The sequence below is a fragment of the Canis lupus genome, chromosome 23 (genome assembly GCF_048164855.1).
Source record: "Canis lupus baileyi chromosome 23, mCanLup2.hap1, whole genome shotgun sequence".
Classification (NCBI taxonomy): domain Eukaryota; kingdom Metazoa; phylum Chordata; class Mammalia; order Carnivora; family Canidae; genus Canis; species Canis lupus.
Genome location: NC_132860.1, coordinates 38,691,033 through 38,711,592, shown reverse-complemented (window position 1 = coordinate 38,711,592; position 20,560 = coordinate 38,691,033). Strand labels below are relative to the sequence as shown.

The following is a 20,560-nucleotide window of genomic DNA, read 5'->3' as shown; positions in this document are numbered from 1 at the left end:
GAGAGAGGTTGGGCTGAGTGAAGTCTCAAGGAAGACTCACCTGAGCCCATGAGGTGCCTCTGGAGCTGGGGTGGTCCTGCACAGTCAACCCGAGTTGGGCTGGGGAGCCCGGCCTTTATCCCCCTGCACTCATCAATCATCGCTTGTGGGCTGCTGCCTTTGGAACAGGGTGTGACTTTGGGCAAGGTAGCTCTCCTCAGTCAAGAAAGTTCTCAAAATTGGCCGACACCAGAGGGCCCAGCTGAAGGAATCACTCCTTGGGTCCCAAAAAGGAAATGTGGGCAGCGCGTCCCCATATCCACCTCACACGGCATCTGCCAAGTGCTTTACATAGATAGCCGCAGCAACTTCTAATGACCTGTAAGTGGTAGGGATTATTATTGCCCCCATTTTATAGACAAGGAAGCTGGGTGTCTGCTTGTGAAGGGTGGAAGGAACCAAGCTTTGAAACTGCAGACTGTGTGTTATGTATGTTGTGGAGAGAGAGAAGAGGAGGAAAAAAGGAAGAATGAGGGCTGTGGGAAGCCCATGACATAGCTACAAGTCCAAGGAAACTGGGGCTAGAGCAAGCAAGGAGTCATGACCTTCGGGGCAGTCTGCAATCAGCCCCACTGGGTCCACCTAGGCTAAGGGACATCAGAAAAGGCTGTAGGTTCAAGCTTGGTAAACAGAGAAAGAATGTGGCCCACCCTCACTCTTAGTCATCTGAAATACAGAAGAGGTATGAGTTGCAGATTCCATTCAAACAAGGAAACTGTGATCCTGTAATTCAGTGATAGTTATTGCTGGACTCTAAAACCCCCCAGTGCTTCTCAAGTTTGTCTTCAGATTTTGACCCCTACTGACTAGTGGCCCTTGGCATCCAGCTCCATTGATGTCATGAAAAATAGGATCCCCAGCATCTTCTGCCTGAACTTGTTCATTCACACCAGGTTTGAATCAGTCCTGTGGAGATCCTTTGCTGTCTGTGTTGGATCTATTTTGTTGCCCACCACTTATCCAGTTTATATCATATTTTGCAATAACCAAGCTAAGTAACTAAAGAATCAAAGATGACAAGACTCATTACTTGCCCTAAAAAGCTTAAGGCAAGTAAGAACTCCCATGAAAGATGGAGTTCTCATCTAACTATAATACGGGGGAGAATGGGATAGGTGTTTGGAAGAGAAAAATGCCATGGGAACTCAGAGGAGAGAGAGTGACAGCTTCCGGAAGGGGAGTGTCATGGAGGAAGGTGGCTTTGTACTGTTCCTGCTTAGAGATGACAGTAGAAGCCACAGTTTTTGTATGGCTGACCTTCTCAGCCATTGGCCACCATGGTCTCCGCTTGGTTCCATTTCATTCACTCATTTAACAGATGCTTACTGCATGGCCTTTCTGTGTAATGCTGAACTAGAGAGAATATGAAACAATTAAAAATCCAATATGACATCTTGTGCCAAATAATAACCATCATAATAATCATAAGAGCAGCAACCATTTATTGATCACTCCCTAAGGCACCTGGTTAAAATGAGACTGATATTATTTCATTTCATCTTTACAACAATCTCCTGAGTTAGATATGATTATCCCCCATTTTATGGAAAACTAAAACTCAGAAAAATTATCTGTTTACCTAAGATTACATATGGTGCATTATCAAGGAACCTGGTTATCAGACTCCAGAACCCATGCCATTAACCTTCAGGTTGTTTGGTGAGATAAAACGAGCATTTTTTAAAATGTTAAATAAGAACCCAAATGTTTAAGTAGCACTTTATGCAGGGCTTGGCAAGCAGTAGGTACTTACTTAGCCTATGTTTGTGGAAGGCAGGCAAGCAGACAGGAAGGGTGAGCAGGCTGGCTGTGTGGTCGCCACAAGTGCTAGGAGAAATCGCATCAGATTGTAATGGGCAGAGTTTGCCTGCTGGAGACAGAGAAGGACCTTCTAGGAAACAGGAATATAGGGGCTGAGAGAGAGATTATAGGTGAGTCCAGAGTGTGTCTGGGAGGAGTGAGGAGGTTAGTTTGGCTGGAGTAGGCACTTGTGTGCAGACAAGCAGCAGGAGATAAGTCAGAACGTATATTGGGTTCAGACCATTAAAGAGTTAAATATTTTGGACTCTATTCTATGGATGGTTTGAGGTCACTCAAGCAAGGTCTTTGAGCCTGGGAATGGCATAATGAAAATAGGCTTCCGACACAGTGACTGTGACACTGGTTGGCAGGAGAGACTGGAAGGAAGAAAGATGAGTCTGGTTGTGAAGCGGCTGTAATAACTGGACCACTACCACCGTGCGATGGAGAGTAGAGGGCAGACGGAAGAGAGACATTCCCTCAAAGGAGACATTCACTCTACTCCGTGCAGTAGAGTGCCCGGGCATGGTTCAGGCCGGAGGGGCAGCACTGCAGAGCCCCATCACCATCTGGAAAGGCCCCACAATTGTAGGGATAACAACCTGGAGTAGTAACTGACTTCCTCTGGTTAACTCACTGCCCCTTGAAGGAGAGAAATTCTGAGAGAATGGGAATCAGAATAAGGAAGCTTTGATCAGGAGAGATGGTAGAGAAATGCCCTGAGTCTAGGCACCCAGAGCAGCATGAAGCCACAGGCTCCCGCAGGGAGAAGTCAGAGGTGGGCTGTGGGGAGGGCCCCACAGAGGCAGGGAAGAACTTGACCGAGAGCATAGGTGCTTTAACCCAGCTGAAATGGTGGTAGAAGGAGCCCAGAGCCAGGAACCACAAGCCTGATTAGAATCCTGACCTGCCACGTGCACAAGCAAGGTGACTTTGGTAAGTCATCTAATCTTTCTAAGATACCTGATGTGGAAACATCCAGTCCAGTGCATGGCATCTGGCTGATACTTAACAAATGTATATAAAACCTGAAGGTCTTAGAGCTTCTGTTTGCTCACCTGTGAGGTGGGAATAACAATCTCAGACTCACCTACCTGCCAAGGCCGCGGGAAGAATCAGGTGGCATGCGGGTTAAGAACACTCTCCATAGAGGCAGCAGATCAATCTGAGGGGAATATCATGATCCTCATGGGTCTCTTGCACCTCCCCCATCCCCCAAGTCACCTTTCCAGAAGCAGAGGAGTGTTTTTAAGAATCTCTATACCTATTTCTACCAAAGGGCGGCAGCGGCCTTTGTGTGCTCTTGCCCTTAGAGAGCTAGAGAATACAAATGATAAGATGTCATGGACCTTTGGGTATTGAATCCTAAACTTTTCCTTCCAGGGCAAGAATGGGTCTTCATCCTTTATCCCCAGAGCTTACTATTGCACCTGCATGGGCTGAACTGAGCCCTGTGATGCCCAGGAGCACCAGGATGTCCATAGCTCAGAGCTGGTCCTAAGCCCTGGTCAAAAGCAGGCTTCAGTGGAGGGATGGAGGGCCCTACTAACTTAACTCACTCGAGATGGAGGGAGGCAGTGATGGTGAGCAGGTTGGGGTGACCTATAAACAACTTCACTGTCACTGGAGGGGATCTCTGTCCCCTGACTTTCAAGACCCTTCACTGACTCCTGCTGCACTTTCTGTTCCCTCCTTTCATGTGACCTGCACCTCCTTGTTCACCACACAGAATCCACAGCCTCCCCACCTCTATCCTACATCCAAATGTCCTGCATCAAGTGCCTTCTCCCCAGCTCTACCCCCTATGGACAGTTTTCTCCTGCCTGAGGTTTGGACACCCTTACAAAGGGTGACCCTACAGGAAGTAAACTCTCCCTTCTCTCCATCTTTGCTGCCCTCAGGCTGTTCTGTGGCACTCACTTTCCTCCCAGAGTTGTTAATTATAAATATACATGTTTCATCTCTTTCTCTCTCTTTTTTCTTTTTCTTTTTCTTTTTTTTTTTTTTTTTTTTTTTTTTTGCCCCTTAGTTTTATGGCCTGAATTCATACATACTTGTTACTACAAATGAGCAAACTGATGCTCCTCCTCCCAGGATCTGGCAGGGTGTCTGCAAAGTAGGTGCTTCATAAATATGTAGTAAGGAAATGAATAAATGAACATCTATCAGAATCATAGTAATTTCTATCACCATCAACTTCATCAGCATCTGTTAATTAACAGTGAGTAAGCCTCGAACTAGCACACAGTATATGACTACCGTGATTATTTTCCAAAGCACAAAGGTAACCCCGTACAGCTGAGAGCCCTCCTGGGTTCATGTGAAGTAGCAACACCAGCAGTCACAGAAGCCCTGCCCTTTGCAGTTCGGACTCATTATACCCCAAGAGCAGTCCTGAGAGCATTTCCATCGGCCTCTAAACCCGGGGCTTGTGGCAGCAGCATGAACACTTGTTCCTCATTGTCCCCTTTCATTACATCCTTCCATCCCCAAGCCCAGATCTTGAGCTGAGAATATCTGCTTAGTTTCTTCTAGGGAGAGTGACCAGTTGTGGTTTTCCTCCAGCTGTTTCTGCTGCCCCTCCTCCCAAACCTCAGAACACAGGGCAAGATGTCAGCTCAGCTCAGTGGGGCTTCTCACCAGCCTGCCAGGATGGGGACAGAGAGAAGGACTGTCACCTGTAATTGAATAAATCCCTTGGCCTTTCCCCAAACTAGCAGTTTCGTCCCCCAGCAGAGAAGGTGGGCATCCAGTTGTCAATGCTGATGTGGGATGGTGGCTAACATGAGCACTTTGTCACAAGAAGCGCTTCCCTGATTGTTTCCAGGCCGTGGTGGTAACCGATGGGGAGCGCATCCTGGGCCTGGGAGACCTGGGCTGCTATGGCATGGGCATCCCCGTGGGCAAGCTGGCCCTGTACACGGCATGTGGAGGGGTCAGCCCGCAGCAATGCCTCCCCGTCCTGCTGGATGTCGGCACCAACAACGAGGTAATGCACTGCCTGGGCCCGGGGCCCTGGGGCCAGAAGGTGGCTGCTGGAGTGGGGTGGGGGGCACCTTCAAGGGGCAGTTATAGCTACACAGCATTGAGCCATTGCTTTCCTGGGTCTCCTTCTCCAGGGCGCTTCCCCTGCATGGCTATGACAGGGAGATCTTTCTCCTCCTTGCCTGCCCAACCCGGTCCCTTCCCCCAGCCACTGGGTCTCTGTGCTCCCCTTTCTCCTCAATGCTCTCTGCACCCTCCATGACCCCAGCTTGGGCCTTGTTTGCTTCCCCATGCCATGACTGCCCTCTGAAACTTCTCTCCAATTCATCAGTGAAGAAGGTCCCTTGATGCCAGCAGGAGTGGCTGCCGGGCGGTATTTTTTCAGCATTGTAGAGGCAGGCTGCCGCAATGAAAGAATTAAAACCCAAAGCACCAAGGGCCAGAGGCTGAAATATCTGAATCAGGCAGATGCGTGTCCTGTAAACCCAGGGACAGAACGAGCCCCAAACTGTTGGTGAGATCCACCAGCAGATTCCAGATGGCTTGGGATTTAAGGAGCTCAAACCACAGGCAAGAGTGTGACTGCTCTGGGTACCACCTGGGGACACCAGGGTTTCTGTCTATAGGTTCTGCTCTGGGTCCCTGTGAGAGGGAAGACAAAAAACTACCCAAGGATTCTTTCTTCATGACATGCATCTCTGAGTTTATTTTTTTAAATTTTTTTTAAAAGATTTTATTTATTTATTCATGATAGTCACAGAGAGAGAGAGAGAGAGAGAGAGAGAGAGAGGCAGAGACACAGGCAGAGGGAGAAGCAGGCTCCATGTGGGGAGCCCAACGTGGGATTCGATACCGGGTCTCCAGGATCGCGCCCTGGGCCAAAGGCAGGTGCCAAACCGCTGTGCCACCCAGGGATCCCCCATTTCTGAGTTTAAAGTTGATGCAAATTCATCTTTTAAAAGTTGGGGAAAAAATTGAGAATCAGAGAAGTGTTAAAAAATAAAATATCGTCACACAACCAGTACTAATTAGGCTTTACATTTTGATATATTTCCTTCCAGCCCTTTTCCCCTAAATCATTTATAAAAGCAAAATTGGGTTTATGATGAATATATAGTTTTATATCCTGCTTTTTAAAACTTAACTATATATGGTGAGTTTTCTCTCAGGTCATTAGCCATTATTGCACAAATGTCACTTTACTAGCTGCCTAGTGTGTCACAGTTTACAGAGGAAACCTCCCACAGCTGGACACTCATGTTGTTTCTAGTATTTTTGCAAATATAAGTTTTACCCTGAGCCCATTTTTGCAGATCAGTCTTTGTGTCCATGTGTGATTATCTACTTAAGGTGATTTCCTACAAACAGAAATGTTGAGGCAAAGGGAATGGTCATTTTTTAGATTCTTGATTCATATTGCCAAAAAAGTTATCTTATTTGCATTCTGCAGTGATTTTTAAAATACTTGCCATGAGTCTTTGCCTGGCCTTCCTCTTCCCTGGACACCATACATTCCCATTTCTAAACGAGAAAACGGAGCTCCTAGCGAGGAATGGTGCTTATTCGGGCTTCAGTCACAGATGCAATAGAATGAGAAGACAGCCAGGCAGACCTGGCTTAAGAGCAGGGAAATCATGGGTGTGGGATAAGGCAAGACCAGGGATGTGGAAGAAGTACTGGCCTGGGAAGCGGGGACCCTGGTCCCAGCACTGCGGGCAGCCAGCTGAGTCCCTGTGCCTATTCAGACTAGATCCCCCTCTAGTTCAACGAGGAACTGGAACAGAAGGTTTTTGAGTGTTGTGCCTCTGAAGCTCTTCTGCATATGCCTCCCATCCAGCCTAGGAGACAGGAGGCAGGATGGTAGCACAAGCCCTATAGTTGCTCAACAAGACCAGTCTTCAAGGTCTGCTCCACGCTGTGGTTCTCTTCCCTAGCCCAGATGCCTAGCTTTTGCAGAAATTGTCCTTTGGTCTCAACATGCGTGGAATCATGCAGCCATGGATGAGTGTAGAGTGTAGTGAACTTTGTTTGGTTGTCCTTTCCACCCAATTCCTCCTGCTATGTTCCAACTGGATTTAATTGAGACTTTTAACTCACTGTCTCCTAAAAGCTGGCTCTGACCAAGACTGAGTCTGATCATAAGGGCACTATATCCCCTGAAAGGGTGCTGGTTGCCTCTAGGAGATGTGTAAGATCCTGTGTCATTGAAGGTCCGACGCCCTGCAATGATATGCTGAAATTTAGAGTTGTCCCCAACTTGTAATAATCCCCCCAGAAGAGATAGTGAGAAACCCTGAGTAAACCATGGTCAAGCACTTTTCACAGACCACCGTGCTGAAGCTTGACAGCACAGAGAAATTAATTTGCCCCAAATGATCTGCTAGGAGTGGCGGGGAGGGATCCTAACCTGTGTCTTCCCTCCTCTGCCCACACCACATCTGCCTGCCTGGGTTGCCCACTGCTTTAGAAGCCAAGGTCATTGCTTGATTTTTAGAATGTTTCTTACTAAAGTAACCTTAACACATTATTCAAAATCTTAAAAGGAAAGAGAAATGGCATGTATCCCACAGTGCTACATCCATGTTCCTTTCCAATATTCATCTATGCAAAAACATAGACGGAGTAATAATGTGCCTGTAATTTTGTTCTCATTTTTTCAATGAATGTTATTTTATGAACATTTTCTCCCTACTTACTTAGCAAAAGTTTATTGAATGTTTAGTATGTGTCAGGCTCTCTGCTAGGCATGAGGGAGATAAATGAGAGCCAGGGCATGGGTGGAATATTCTAGTTGTCAGTGCTTCAACCCTGTCACCTAATTGATCATTTTAATGGCTAATGTGTTCCTTCTCCTCCGAGTGTCTGCTTCTCCGCTTAGAGCTTTAGGCCTCTGCATCACTTCTCCCTGCTGGGCGTGGGAGGGAGAGAGCTTCCGTTGGATCTGCCCTCTCTTGGCAGGAGGGACCAGAGTATTCCCCAACTGAGAGGAGGATACACCTGGTGAGAGCAGGTGCACACCATGGGGAGAGAGAGAGCGGTTCCCACCCAGGGCGGTAAGACCAGTGCCAGCACTGCCGTGTGCCAGGCACAGCTCGAGGATTTCACTCTCATGTCATTCTCACCCCAGCTGTGTAGCTGTTGCTGTCCCCTGGATTGTAGATGAACCTAAGACCGACACGTGTGAACTGCTCACCTCAGGTCCCATAGGCTAAGGGTCAGAGTCAGGGTTTGAACCTGGTTTCTCTGGCTTCAGAGCTTCCTTGTCCACCATGGCGCACTGCTTCAAGAGGTGCAGATTTGCGGTGTAGACTGGGTAATGCAGAATGGGAAAGGAGCTTTTTCATGCAGTCAGGGTCCCACGGATACTCAGGCCCAGGCCCAGGGATTATCAATGCTATATGCATGGTCCTCTCGCCCCAGAGGAAGGCAAACTCCCACCAGACCCTCTTCACAAAATTCAAGACACAAAAATCCAAAGTTACAAAGTGGCCAGCATTGGGAAGACGGTGGTTTTACCCTTTCCAAATGCATTTACTATGTGATCTTCCACACTACAGTTCTTTAAAAAATAATAATAATAATAAGTCAATTCATAAGATTCCCTCCTCCCCAGAAGTCTTGAGGGCACATCTCTCCCCTAGAGCAAGTCAGAGCAATAGGAGAGAGAGGCTTAACCTTGCAACTTCCATCTACATGTCAGTGCAGGGAGGATGCTGTTTGAGGAGCTGTAGTATCAGGATAACCAGACCGTCTGCATGTGTGTCTCTGTGAAAACTCCTGAGGCAACAGGAGCTTTAATCAGTCAAGGAAAACACCCTTCAACATTTCCTGTTGAAGGAAAACATCTGCTGTTGACAGCCCTCAAACTCTGAGTCACTTTTACCTGCCGACCCCAAGGAGGTTTGGAAGAATGAATATGTCGGGCAGCAATCCCATGAAGAGGGACATCCCATGATTAAGTTCCAAAGGGACAAAGCCAGGGGACCCCTCCACCCCCTGCAGAGAGGACCACCTGCTGGGGGCCTCGTCATGGTGTGTGGGGATTGGTTTGTTTCTCTCGTTTCATCCACATGCAGCCAGAGACAGCATCACTGACTATCCCTGTTAGAAGGGACCTGAACTATAGTTGACCCTTGAACAACCTGGGAGTGAGCGGTGCTGACCCCCACACAGTTGAAAATCCATGCACAACTTTTCAGTCTCCAAACACTTAACTACTAACAGCCTACAATTGACTGGAAGCCTTGCCAATTACATACAGTTGGTTAACACATATTGTGTATGTGTATCGTACACTGTATCCTTCCAATAAAATAAGCTAGAAGAAAGAAAGTGCTATTAAGGAAATCACAAGAGAAGATACATGTACAACACTGTACTGTATTTATCGAAAAAAATCCACATGTAAGTGGACCACTACGTTCAAACCTGTTATTCAAGGGTCAAATGTACAGCTCAGATCTCTCGTTTCACCCAGGAAAGGGGGTGCAGGGCAGAAATGGCTTCTTCCCCAGGTTTCATTCCAAGCCCACTGCGCATGCCGCTCCACACTACAGGTCCTGTAGGGCAACCCCAGGGCTTAGCTTACAAATGGCCTCTGAGCCTTAGAAATCTTCACCTGGCAGAAGTCTTGAGTCTCAGTGGATTTTAATGAGGAGGATAGCTTCTTGGGGAGACACGGGAACAGACTATCCACAGGCCTGCAGACAGCACCTTGGGGGTGCTCCTGGACTCCTAGGGAAATGTGAGGTCACCAGCAGATCTGAGTGCTGAAGGGCTGCTCCCACCTGGCAAGAGCATCATGACTGCAGCTGCTGAACAACCAGCAGTCACCGTGCGGTGCTGTCAGACACACTCGTTCTCCATGTGCACCTGACCTGCAAGGATGCCCTTCCTAGGATCTTTGTAGCTCACCCCTGGGCTTAACTGAGCACCCAGGGATATGTGTGGTAGGCATGCCTACCACCCTGGGAGGGGAAAGTGTGCTGTGTCCACAGCAGGAACCCCCATGACCCAGACCCCCAGCTGCTCCCTGAAGAACCTTTTAGTGTGTCCGTTGCTACACAAGATAAATATTTTTCTGAGGCAGGAGGTTCGTCTCTTCCAGCTTAAATCTGGGACTCAGTGAAGAGGAGGAAACCATGTTGTTTTCCCTGACATTGTGTATCCAAAAAAAAAAAAACAAAAAAAAACCACCAAAGTCACAGACCTAAGTGACAGAGCCTAAATTCAAACCCAGGCCTGCCCATTTGCAAAGCCCCGACCCCCTTCTGGTTCTAAAGCCAGTCCCAGACTGAGGCCCACCCAGCCGGAGCCGGGCAGTGCTCTCGCCTGTGCAGGACGCTGCCTGCCAGCCTCCAGGGCTCCTCCCACCTCTCCTGACACGGTGACCAGATTTAGCAAAGCAAAATACAGGATGCCAGTTCAATTTAAATTTCAGATAAATAACTAATTGATTTTTGCATATGTTCCATGCAAAACTTGGGACATATTTAGGTTTAAAAAAATGTATTGCCTATCTGAAATTCAAATTTAACCAGGCGTTCTATATTTTATCTGGCAATACTACCTACTAAAAACTAGACGTTTATGTAAGGGAGTCAAGAATAGAGGAGGGCTGCAAGGAGAGTCCAGGCCAGGTAGCCGTCCCACAACTTGCTGGCAGCTATTCTTACAGGCCCGTCCCTCAGCAGGACAGAGGGCAGAACGTGGACTTCTAGCTACGTGTTGTGCCAAGACAGCCATGAGTGCTCTACCCTGTGCTGTTTAGGAGAAGCCATTTACCCTCCTGCCGGAGGAGGTCCAATCGGCCGGGGATGGGGACTCCAGCTGCCATTCTGTCTGTCACTGCCCCCCACCCAGCCTCATCGGAGGATCACAGATACCCCCCACCTTCCCGGCCACTACCCAATTCCTCCAGAGGACCAAGCAGAGCATGAGGGGCCACTCCAGGTCACCTGGCCCTCACAATATGGAATACTGGGGGGAAAGGGGCAGTGTCATGAGATCCAGTCAAAGCCAGGCTCAGTTTGAGCTTAGCCTCTTCCTGGCTGCGTAAGCTTGGGCAACATCCATAAACCTTTGAACTCCACCTTCCCCATCTATAAAATGGGGATGAGAATATGTAAGATAGAGGGATCAAATTACTTTTGATTCAGGAGTGAATTATTTGAAAGGTGTTTTTTTTTAAGATTTTATTTATTTATTCATGAGAGACACAGAGAGAGAGGCAGAGACACAGGCAGAGGGAGAAGCAGGCTCCTTGTGGGGAGCCTGATGTGGGACTCGATCCCAGGACTCCGGGATCACGACCCGAGCTCAACCGCTGAGCCACCCAGGTGCCCCTATTTGAAAGTTCTATACAAATAGAAGAAGCTCTTTTTTAGTGCCAACTCTGTAGAGAAACTTTCTTTCCAATTTCTGGGTGTGTACTTAGTTATGAAATAATTCGGGCATAAAATGTTTTAATATAATAGCAAAATATAAGAATGTTTTAAAGCTTTCATAGCCACCCTTATATCTCAGTTGTACCTCTTTATGGTTGACCCAGGTATACTGAGAAATTTTTGGAAAACCCTAAAATTCTACAGTATTACTGGAGAATTGGATTTGCCCCAGAGACCGCAGATGCAGCACTGAGAAATTCACTTTTTGCTGCCTGGGGTACCAGTGATTCAAATCTGTCACTTGGCAGCATTACAAGTGACAACTCACTGTGAACCTTGTAAGTCCCTATACAAACTAAAAACATGAATGTTTTCTGCAGGTGCCAGGAGTTCCACTGTTTCTATCATTTCTGTGTGTGCCCTTCTGGGCTGTATGTGTGTGTTTCTGAGAGTTGAAATCACATCTGTGCAATTCGGAATCTGCCCTTTTTTCACTTTAAATAATCTCATGCACATTGGTCCAGGTGGCTGCATAGTCTTAAAAACCACCTATATTAATAACCGCCTAGCTTTCCATCAAGTCATCACATTTATTTTATGCTTTGCCCTTGGCTGGATGTCTGCTGCCTCTAAGTGGCTTTCAGAGGGTCACTTTGGAGGTGGCACGAGAAGAGTGGGCACTGATGTGCCCACCGCCATCCTTCAGTCTCGCAAACACACACACCTGCCAGGGCAGCATCCTAACCTATCTCAGGGAGGTATGATCCAGGGGTGAAGGGAGTGAGAAACTAAGGGCAGGGCCCCCCTTTTTGCTGCCAGTAAGCCCACCTCAAATTATGTGGGCTCAGCACTGGGGGTGAGAGTTTAGAAGGATGATGCTGCCTATCTTTGCTATCCCCTACACCTTTGCACAACCACCTCTGTAGCACTGTCAAGACAGTATGGATTGACAGCGGTGTCTTCAACAAAAACTAAGACAGTTCTGGTTAATGTGCAAAGAGCCGCCCAGGTGGTATGGCTGTGTGTGAAGACCGTGGTGAGCGCTGGAGCCAGGCAGCTCGGGTGTGACTCCTGACCCTTCCACCTACTGGCCCAAGGTCCAGGGGGCTCATTTTACCTCTCTGTGTCCCGCTGCCTCATTTGTCAAATGGAGGAAATAACAAGACCTGCCTTTGTGTCTGCTCAGGCCCTCTAGAAGACAGAGGTGTGAAAGGTTTATCAGGGGACACCCATGGAGAATGAAGGGGGGAGGAGGAGGAGGTGGCGGGTGGGTGGGGCCCTCAGACTCCTGTGCAGGTGTGACACCTGTGAAAGGAGAGGCCGGAGGGAGACCTCAGTAAGAAGAGCCCAGGCCGCAGTGCGGTCCTGGGAGAGCCTCAGGCGGGTTGACGGCAGGCCTCAGTGAAGGTTCCCTGCGGGAGGGCGCCCCGGCCCCACCGTGTGCAGCCAGGGCCAGGAGCAGCCCAGGGCCAGCAAGGCAGCTGAGGCTGTCCACCCACCCCCCGCCCTCAGCGGGTTCTCTTACGGGAGTCCCAAGCCACACACCTCCATGGCTGTCCCACCTCTGAGGGGAGACATTCTGGTACTTAGAACAGTCCTTAGTATGTGGCACACAGGATGCGCCACGCGGGTTAAAGCTGCTGCCACTACTTCATAGCGTGTATTAAAATTCACAAAGCTCTTGTACATATATTATTTCATTTAATCATCCCAAGCACCCCGTGCAGCTGACATTTCATCCCCATTTGACAAATGAGAAGACAAGTCCCAGGGGTCCTGTGATTTGCCCGAGGTCACATGGCTGGTCAGGGATGGGGGTCAGACTCCAACAGAAGCCCCTCGAGGTGGGGCTGTGGGGTCCTTACCTCTGCATCCTGCAGCTCACATAGAGATGAGGATAACCCAGATGCTTACGAGCATAACCATAGCCATAACCACATAACCCAGAGCTCACAGTTTTGGTGACACAGACACAAAGATAGATAACTCCTGGAGACCCTCACGCATGGAATTCCTTCCTATTTCCTAAATACGCCAGGTACTTCCTCCTTCTGCTTCCAGCCCCGAGGCCTTCCTTGTGCTGACTTCTCCACCCGAAGGCCCAGCCCACCTGTCAGAATCTGCCCATCTCTTTTTTGTTGTTCTTGAGAGACAGTGTGGCCTGGGCTCTTCTTACTGAGGTCTCCCTCTGGCCTCCTCTCTCTGGTCCTTCCTGCTAACCCAGGACTGTTGAGCAACAATGCTGTCTGTTCCAGGAGCTGCTCAGAGACCCTCTGTACATTGGGCTGAAACACCAGCGCGTGCGTGGGAAGGAGTACGATGACCTGCTGGACGAGTTCATGCAGGCTGTGACAGACAAGTAAGTGGGTCAGCCTGTTCCTTTTGAAAGAGGACTCTTAAGACATGGTATGACTCAAGTCAGCACTGGTTTCAACAAGAGGCAGGAGATGCATGCTTTTCCGCATGGTCTGAAAATTGCAGCTTGACCCTATCCATGTATTTGGAAGACACAAAGCCAATGGGTTTGTTCCATGGGAGAATCTTTGGGAGCAGGGAGGACAGAGAAGAGGGTTGATGACAGAAGGCCTGTGACTGGGAGACAGTTAAGTGTCTGAGGTCCCAGGAAGAAAACAGCAGCTTGTCATGTCAGCTGTCATTTTCCACCTGTATCTGAGGACTGAGCAGCGCTAATGAGCCACCAGAGCAGGCCATACAGGCTGTGGGCCTGCAAGATTTATGAGGTGCCATCTGTGTGCTGGGGTGTGTGATATGGGCAGCTTCTGCCCCCCTCACTGCCCCATCTGTCTGCCATCACGGCCACCCGCACACCCTGCTGTGTCTGGCGTGGTACTGGGGACAGAGTTCTGGAAACAGCCTCCACCCACATGTAGTGTGATGGGCAAGTCAGTCAAGACAGAGTTTCAGCAGCTCAGCAGGCTCCTCCAGACCCAGCAGGTCCACTAGTCATTTGAAAACCTCCAGCCTTTCTTGCTATCCCGAGAGTGCCCAGGTCCTGGCAGGGCTGGCCTGGGTATCTTTGGCAAAGTCCTCCCTTGCCTGCGCTCAGCCATTCTGACCAAAGCAGTGAGCTGGAGGAGCGCTGCTCTGGCCTCCATGGCTTTGGGGGTGCAGGAAAACTGGACTTGACTCTTGACCCCACCGCCTCTACCTCTGTGATGTCATGGAGCAGGTTACTGAGCTTCTAAGTCCCCTCATCTGATCTCCCTATCCAGCGATGAGAAGCAAGCCTTTAATCATCATAGTGGGGTTTTTTTGTTTGTTTGTTTTTGTTTTATTTTTTAAGATGAAAGAAAATCATATTGTACTTACACAGGATGGGAAGGATCCTATAGAAAAGAAATTCGTAAGGGAGTGTGGGGGAGGGGGAGCTAAAGTTCCAGAGTAAATGAGAGGGCTTAGCCTTAGATATGAACACAGAGGCTGGGCCGCAGGGACAGGGAGAGGGCCAAGCACTGGGGACAGGTGCAGGCAGGTGGGCACATGAGGTAGGGGGGCAGGAGGCCCTCTGAGTGAGGACGGTGCTGGAGGTTTAGGGCTGGAGGAGGTAAGACCTGCAATGTCCAAATGACGGTGCTAGAGGATGGTTGCTGGACAGCCCCGTGGGCACCCCCGCAGATCACTGGTCATGAATTTAACCTATTTCTGTGTTTTTCTCAAGCCAGCGTCAACTGTCAGAATAGGACAGGAAGAGGCAGAGATTAGGATTTAACCCGGGCTGGGATTCTGAGGGGCAAGAGAGAGAAAGAGAAAAGAACTGCGAGTATCTTCAAGGGGATGGTTATGATGATGTGTCCTGGGATCTATGCTGAGTAAGAAGGGACATGAGGACATTGTGGGGAATTAGAGGTCAGTGACATGCAGATCAGGGGATGGTAAGTCCTAATGAAGCTTAAGAATTATTGAGTTGGGTAAAGAGAAAATGAGCTGGACAGAGAAGAAGTGGTAATCAGAAAGTTAGGTGTCCACAACTGAGATCATAGAGGAGGTGCTGCTACTGAGAAATAACCACCAAGGCAGCTGAGGGTCAGCTGCATTAACAGAGCCGTAGCGTCTAGAACAAGAGAGGCGAATGGCCCAGCTCATTCTCCCCACTTTCAGACCATCCTGAGCACCACATTCGGTTGCAGACAGGCTACTTTAAGGATCGTAAATTGCCTGACATGCCTTTGGAGAGTAGTAGCCATGACAGTGAGGGGAGTCAAAAGCTTAGCCTGGTGGTGACAGGAGTTAGGGACTGCTCTGTCTGTATCAGTGTGCAGTACACCTCCAGATATCTGAAAGCTGTTCTTCCAGAAAGGGACTTGCCCTCTTTCCACATAGCCACATGAAGAAGAACCAATTGGTAGAATGGCAAAGGAAGCCGTTTTCAGCTCAAAATAAATCAGAGTTGTCTCACAACGCACCACACTCTCTGTAGGAATGAGTTCTCTGTCACAGAAATAGTTCAAGTGTAGGTTGTCAATGGTGCTATGACAGGAGGAAATTTAAGCATCAGAGTCTCTAAGATCCCTTCCCACCCTGAGATTCCATTCAGACCACGCAAGATCCCCGCGTGGCTGGCAGGATAGGTATTACTGTACTCATTTTTGTGGAAGAGGACACTGGGCCCCTGAGAGGCTAAGGACCCTGGCCCAGGTCTCCAGCATGTGGCAGGACGCAGGTGGAACGTGGGTCCTCTGGCTCCAAGGACAGACTGCTTTCCACAGCGCGGAGGAAGAGGAGGGGATGCAATGGGCTTGGAGGGCCTGCTTTCTGCTTGGTGGGTCCAGGGCCTACCGCTTATCTAATGAGTCAGAAGTTATTGCACGAATCCCCAAAGAGAAGTCTTGCTATTCGTGTGAGGAGGTTAGATAAACGAGGATGTGAGAGATGCTTCCACTTATCATCAGAATCAGCTCCCAGTGTCACACACAGGCAGGCTGTCGGGGGACTGGGGAGGGCACACATCAGCCAAGAGGAATGTGTCCTCCAGTGGAAATGATGATAGGTTGACAGTTGCTTGTTTTGACTCTCTAACAAGCGAAAGCAGATGTTTCTGTGGATACTGTAGGTGGGAAATGAGACACTCTGGGGAATATATAGCCTCAAGATGGAATGCCCCAATGGGGGGGTGAGTCAGCAGCCCCAAAGCTAAACACAGTGTATTTTAAGAAAGAACCTTGGGAAACCTTGACTTCTGCCTTGAACTGCCTTGTCTTTTTTCCAAACATCCTGCTGCTGAGAAGCTCCACCTCCTTGCCCCTGTCTCCCAACGGGGGTATATCTTAAGGTGGTTTTGCCCAAAAAAAGAGTCACCATGGCTCTGTTACTGTCCTGGAGCTTGGCCACTGGGGACCCCGCAGGGCAGAAGGAATAGCCACGTACGTGCGTGCACGTGCTGCTCAGAGCTGAGACCGAGGCTACCGCCCACACGGCCAACATGGTCATTCCGTCCTTCCTGCTCTTTCTCTGCCGTGTAGACCCAGGCACGGTGCTTGACTCACAAGTCTTCCCTGGCCACCATTTCCACTTACTTTTTTTTTTTTTTTTTCCATTTTGGTTCCTTACAATAGAATGGATGGGAGTGGTTTGTTTTCCTCTTGCACCTGGAGCCATACCCTGTCGGATGCTTGGACAGAGTTTGAGGTCAGCAGCAGCAGCTTCAGTCTTTTGATGGACTCGGGAAGGGACCCTCGCCCTTTCCCTGGAGCTCCCCACCCCAAAATAGAGGCTCCTAAGGTGCTGAGAGGAGTGATAAGGAAGAAGGCAAATGATAGTTTAAAAAAAAAAATAAATAAGAAACCTGACGTTTTAAAAATCGGCTGCTTTTTAGCTCCAGGAAAACGTTCTCTTTGAGTCTCTCCACCTTTATATGTCTAGTTCTCTCTCTCAGTCTCTCTCTCTCTGTCCTCTGTCACACACACACGCGTATGTACACACACATGCACGCACCACCCTACACTAAATACCTGAGGCTCACACCATAGTGGGACTGGCACAATAAAATTTCCACCACATTCCACTAGTGAAAGCAAATCGTAGATCCCTACCAGATTCCAAGGAAGGAGCTGACACAGAATCAAAATACCAGGAGGCATAGTTTACTGGGCACCACTGCCCCCTGCATAACCCAACATCCTTTTGGGGGACAACATTTCTTAATACCAAAATGAGAAGCAGAAACTTGCCCAAGGATAATAAATTACTAAGTTGTTCCAAGATCAACCTACCGATACTGACTTGTTAAAAGGCTACACACATCCAGCACTCGTTCCCCCACCACCACCCTATTCTTTGCTCTCGGAGCCAGAAGGAAGCCTTTGAAGGCTTCATCTGCCAACGCCAGCTCCCTTGCTCCCTCAACTCCCATCACACTGGCCTTCTTGCTTTTCCTTCCACATGTCATTTTGTGAGAGCCAGATGCAGAGACTTCATGCTTATTTCCCCAGGCTCAAATGTCCCTCCACTATCATGGCTGTGTCCTTCTCATCATTCAGGCTTAAAGACGGGTCCACATCCAGGCAGCAGGGTCATACAAGGCAGGGTGTTGGTGCTGAGAGTCCTGCAGGAAACTAGGAACTTTCAGTGGCTACTACAGTCTCAGAGAAAATGAAACGGGTTCTGTTCCGCAAGCCAGGGAAACGATAAGGGGTTTGGCGGGGGAAAGAATGTCTCTTGGAAGAAACCAAAACACTAAGCCTTCACCACATGTGGGTTTAGAGTCTGCATTTATAATATACACGTGGTTAAGAAATGATTGTAAAATATTGTCCCCTGCCAGTGATATGGCTGGAGAACCTTCCTGGCAGAAGGCAAAGTCAAACTTCTCTGTAAGGACACTCCCACAAGCCAAGCTGTGTGGAATTCCTCGAGGGGAAAAACAATTCTCCAGTGAAAATAAATTTGTGATTCACAGTAATCCACATGGAAACAATCCACACTAAGGAAAAACCAGAAGAAGAATTAGAACCACAGAAAAAGGAATATTCTCAGAAAGATTATAAGGCAGCTCTGCTTAAATATATTAAAGAGATTTTTCACAAGAATGAAGTAACAAGGAAAGTACACAAGATTGTGGGGAAAAAATAGCAGGCAAATTTGAAAAAGAACCCCCCCCCCCCGAAAAAAAAAAAAAAAAAAAAAAAAGAACTAACCAGCCTTCTGAAAATGAAAAACAGACTCCTGGAAATCCAGGAGAGTATTAGGGCAGGTCACCATCAGAAAACCTTTGTCTTCAAAAAGTACTGCCTGTGGGCATTTCAGAGACTTTCCATTCCTATGCCTGATTATCCAGAAAGGAAATGGGACACCAAGGCGTTTTATCAGAAAAGTCTTTTTTTTTTTTTTTTAAGATTTATTTATTTGAGAGAATGGGGAGGGAGGAGGCAGAGGGAAAGAACCCTCAGACTCTCTGCTGAGCAGGGAGCCTGACACCGGGCTCGATCTCATGACCCTGAGATCAGGACCCTGAGATTAGGACCTGAACTGAAATCAAGAGTCAGACACTTAACCGACTGAGCCACCCAGGCACTCCTCAGGAAAGATTTTTCTGAACTGCTACTGATGACGTAGAGCATTTCTCAAGGGAAAGAAAGGATGGATAAGACTGGAGTTCCCAATCATTCCTTGACAGAGGAGATATAGTAATTCCAAAAAATCCCATAGCATAGTCCATTACTCTCATTTTCTCTTTGTCTCTTTTTCTCTGTGTCTTATTCATTCTCTCTGTCTCTCTCTCTCTCTGTCTCTCTCTCTGTCTCTCTGTCTCTCTCTCTCACACACACACACACACGCATGAGTTTCTTCTTATTCTATCATATTTATTTTATTAGGCTTAACCAGATTGTTTTTTAATAAAGTTGGATAACTAGGGGGAAAAAAACTCTGAAAAACAAAAGACTTTGTCAAGATAAGGTCTATAAAGAAAAAAGTATCTGGGTATGTATACACCAAGTTCTTAAGAGTGCCTATAGTTAAAAGATGAGGTTACCAGGGATTTTTGCCTTCTAAGTCATTCATTTCTATAATGTTTGGTTGTTTGTGCACAGGCATCTCTTTTGTGATTAGAAAAAATAATGAATTTTTATAATGAGTTAAGCAGCAATTCTTCCCCAGAAATAGTTCGTGTTAAAAACAAAAACAGTCCACAAAAGAGAGAGAGAGAGAGAGAGAGAGAGAGAGAGAGAGAAAGAAAAAGAAAGAAAGAAAGAAAGAAAGAGAAAGAAAGAAAGAAAGAAAGAAAGAAAGAAAGAAAGAAAGAAAGAAGAAAGAAAGAAAGATAGATCCCACCCTTCTCCCTGTGGTGAATTCAGTGCTGAGCTAGGCTCCTATAGATAACAAAGCAATTCACATACATTGAGTCATTTAATACAATGGTCCTATTAAGTAGATAATTATTGTCTTGTCCCATTAAAATAAAAGTTGCAGGGAGGGATCTTTGACTCTTCTGTTCACTGCTACATCTCAAGACCCAGAACAGTGCTGAGTGTGCTGTCGACTTTCAATAAACACTTGTTGAATGAATGCACAATTTACAGATGAGGAAACTGAGGCACAGAAAGGTTAGGGAGCTTGTCCAAGGTCATGCCTCTGGTTAATGGTGGAGCCAAGCTGTGAACCGAGGTGGTCTAACTCCAGAACCCACCCTCTAATTTGGCTACTCTCTCTGTTACTTTACATGAAAGACAGTCCAACAGACTCCAGCCTTCTTGATACAATAGTCAAGGAAGAGAAATGGGAGGTCTTTTGGAAGCTATCCTACTTAGCATACTCTCTCCAGCTTGTTCTGGGGCAGGGTTAGTGCCCTACCCATCCTCACCATAAGGGGGGCTCTGGAGGAATCAGCCATCAACTCCCATTTTCAAACTCCTTAGCTATTGGCAGTTAGGGAAGCACCCTCTTTGTTTTCTACTTTTTACTTTTGAGATATAATTGACACGTAACATTATATAAATTTGCAGCATACGACCTGTTGATTTGATACATATATTACAATATGATGATCACCACAGGGTTAGCAAACACCTCTATCACATCACATAATTATCATTTCTTTTTTGTGATGGGAAAATTCTCCAGCATCTGGGTCAGTTAGCTGGCTCTTCTTGATTCTCCTTTATTTTCTTTTTTTAAGATTTTATTAACTCACTTGAGAGAGAGAGAGAGAGCACAAGCAGGGGGAACGGCAGAGGGAGACGGAGGGAGAAGCAGGCTCCCTGCTGAACCGGATGGCAGCCTCCTAACAGACTGAGCCACCCGGATGCCCCTTGGTTCCTCCTTTAATCACCAAATGGCCAGTGGTCCCATTGCCCCATAATTCACCAGAGATGGGCGCCCCCTCCAGGTCCTTT

The 20,560-nt window shown here is 47.8% G+C and overlaps 1 protein-coding gene across 4 annotated transcripts in view; it reads left to right on the top strand.

Annotated features, from left to right (window-relative positions):
• The window catches only part of ME3 (malic enzyme 3), a 186,224-nt gene that overhangs the window by 125,765 nt on the left and 39,899 nt on the right, over nt 1–20,560 (top strand). For all 4 annotated transcript variants that reach the window (XM_072794951.1, XM_072794954.1, XM_072794952.1 and 1 more), the window contains exons 5-6: nt 4,667–4,828; nt 13,466–13,569. In XM_072794951.1, the coding sequence (XP_072651052.1) occupies nt 4,667–4,828; nt 13,466–13,569 (266 nt within the window). The remainder of the gene's footprint in view (nt 1–4,666; nt 4,829–13,465; nt 13,570–20,560) is intronic.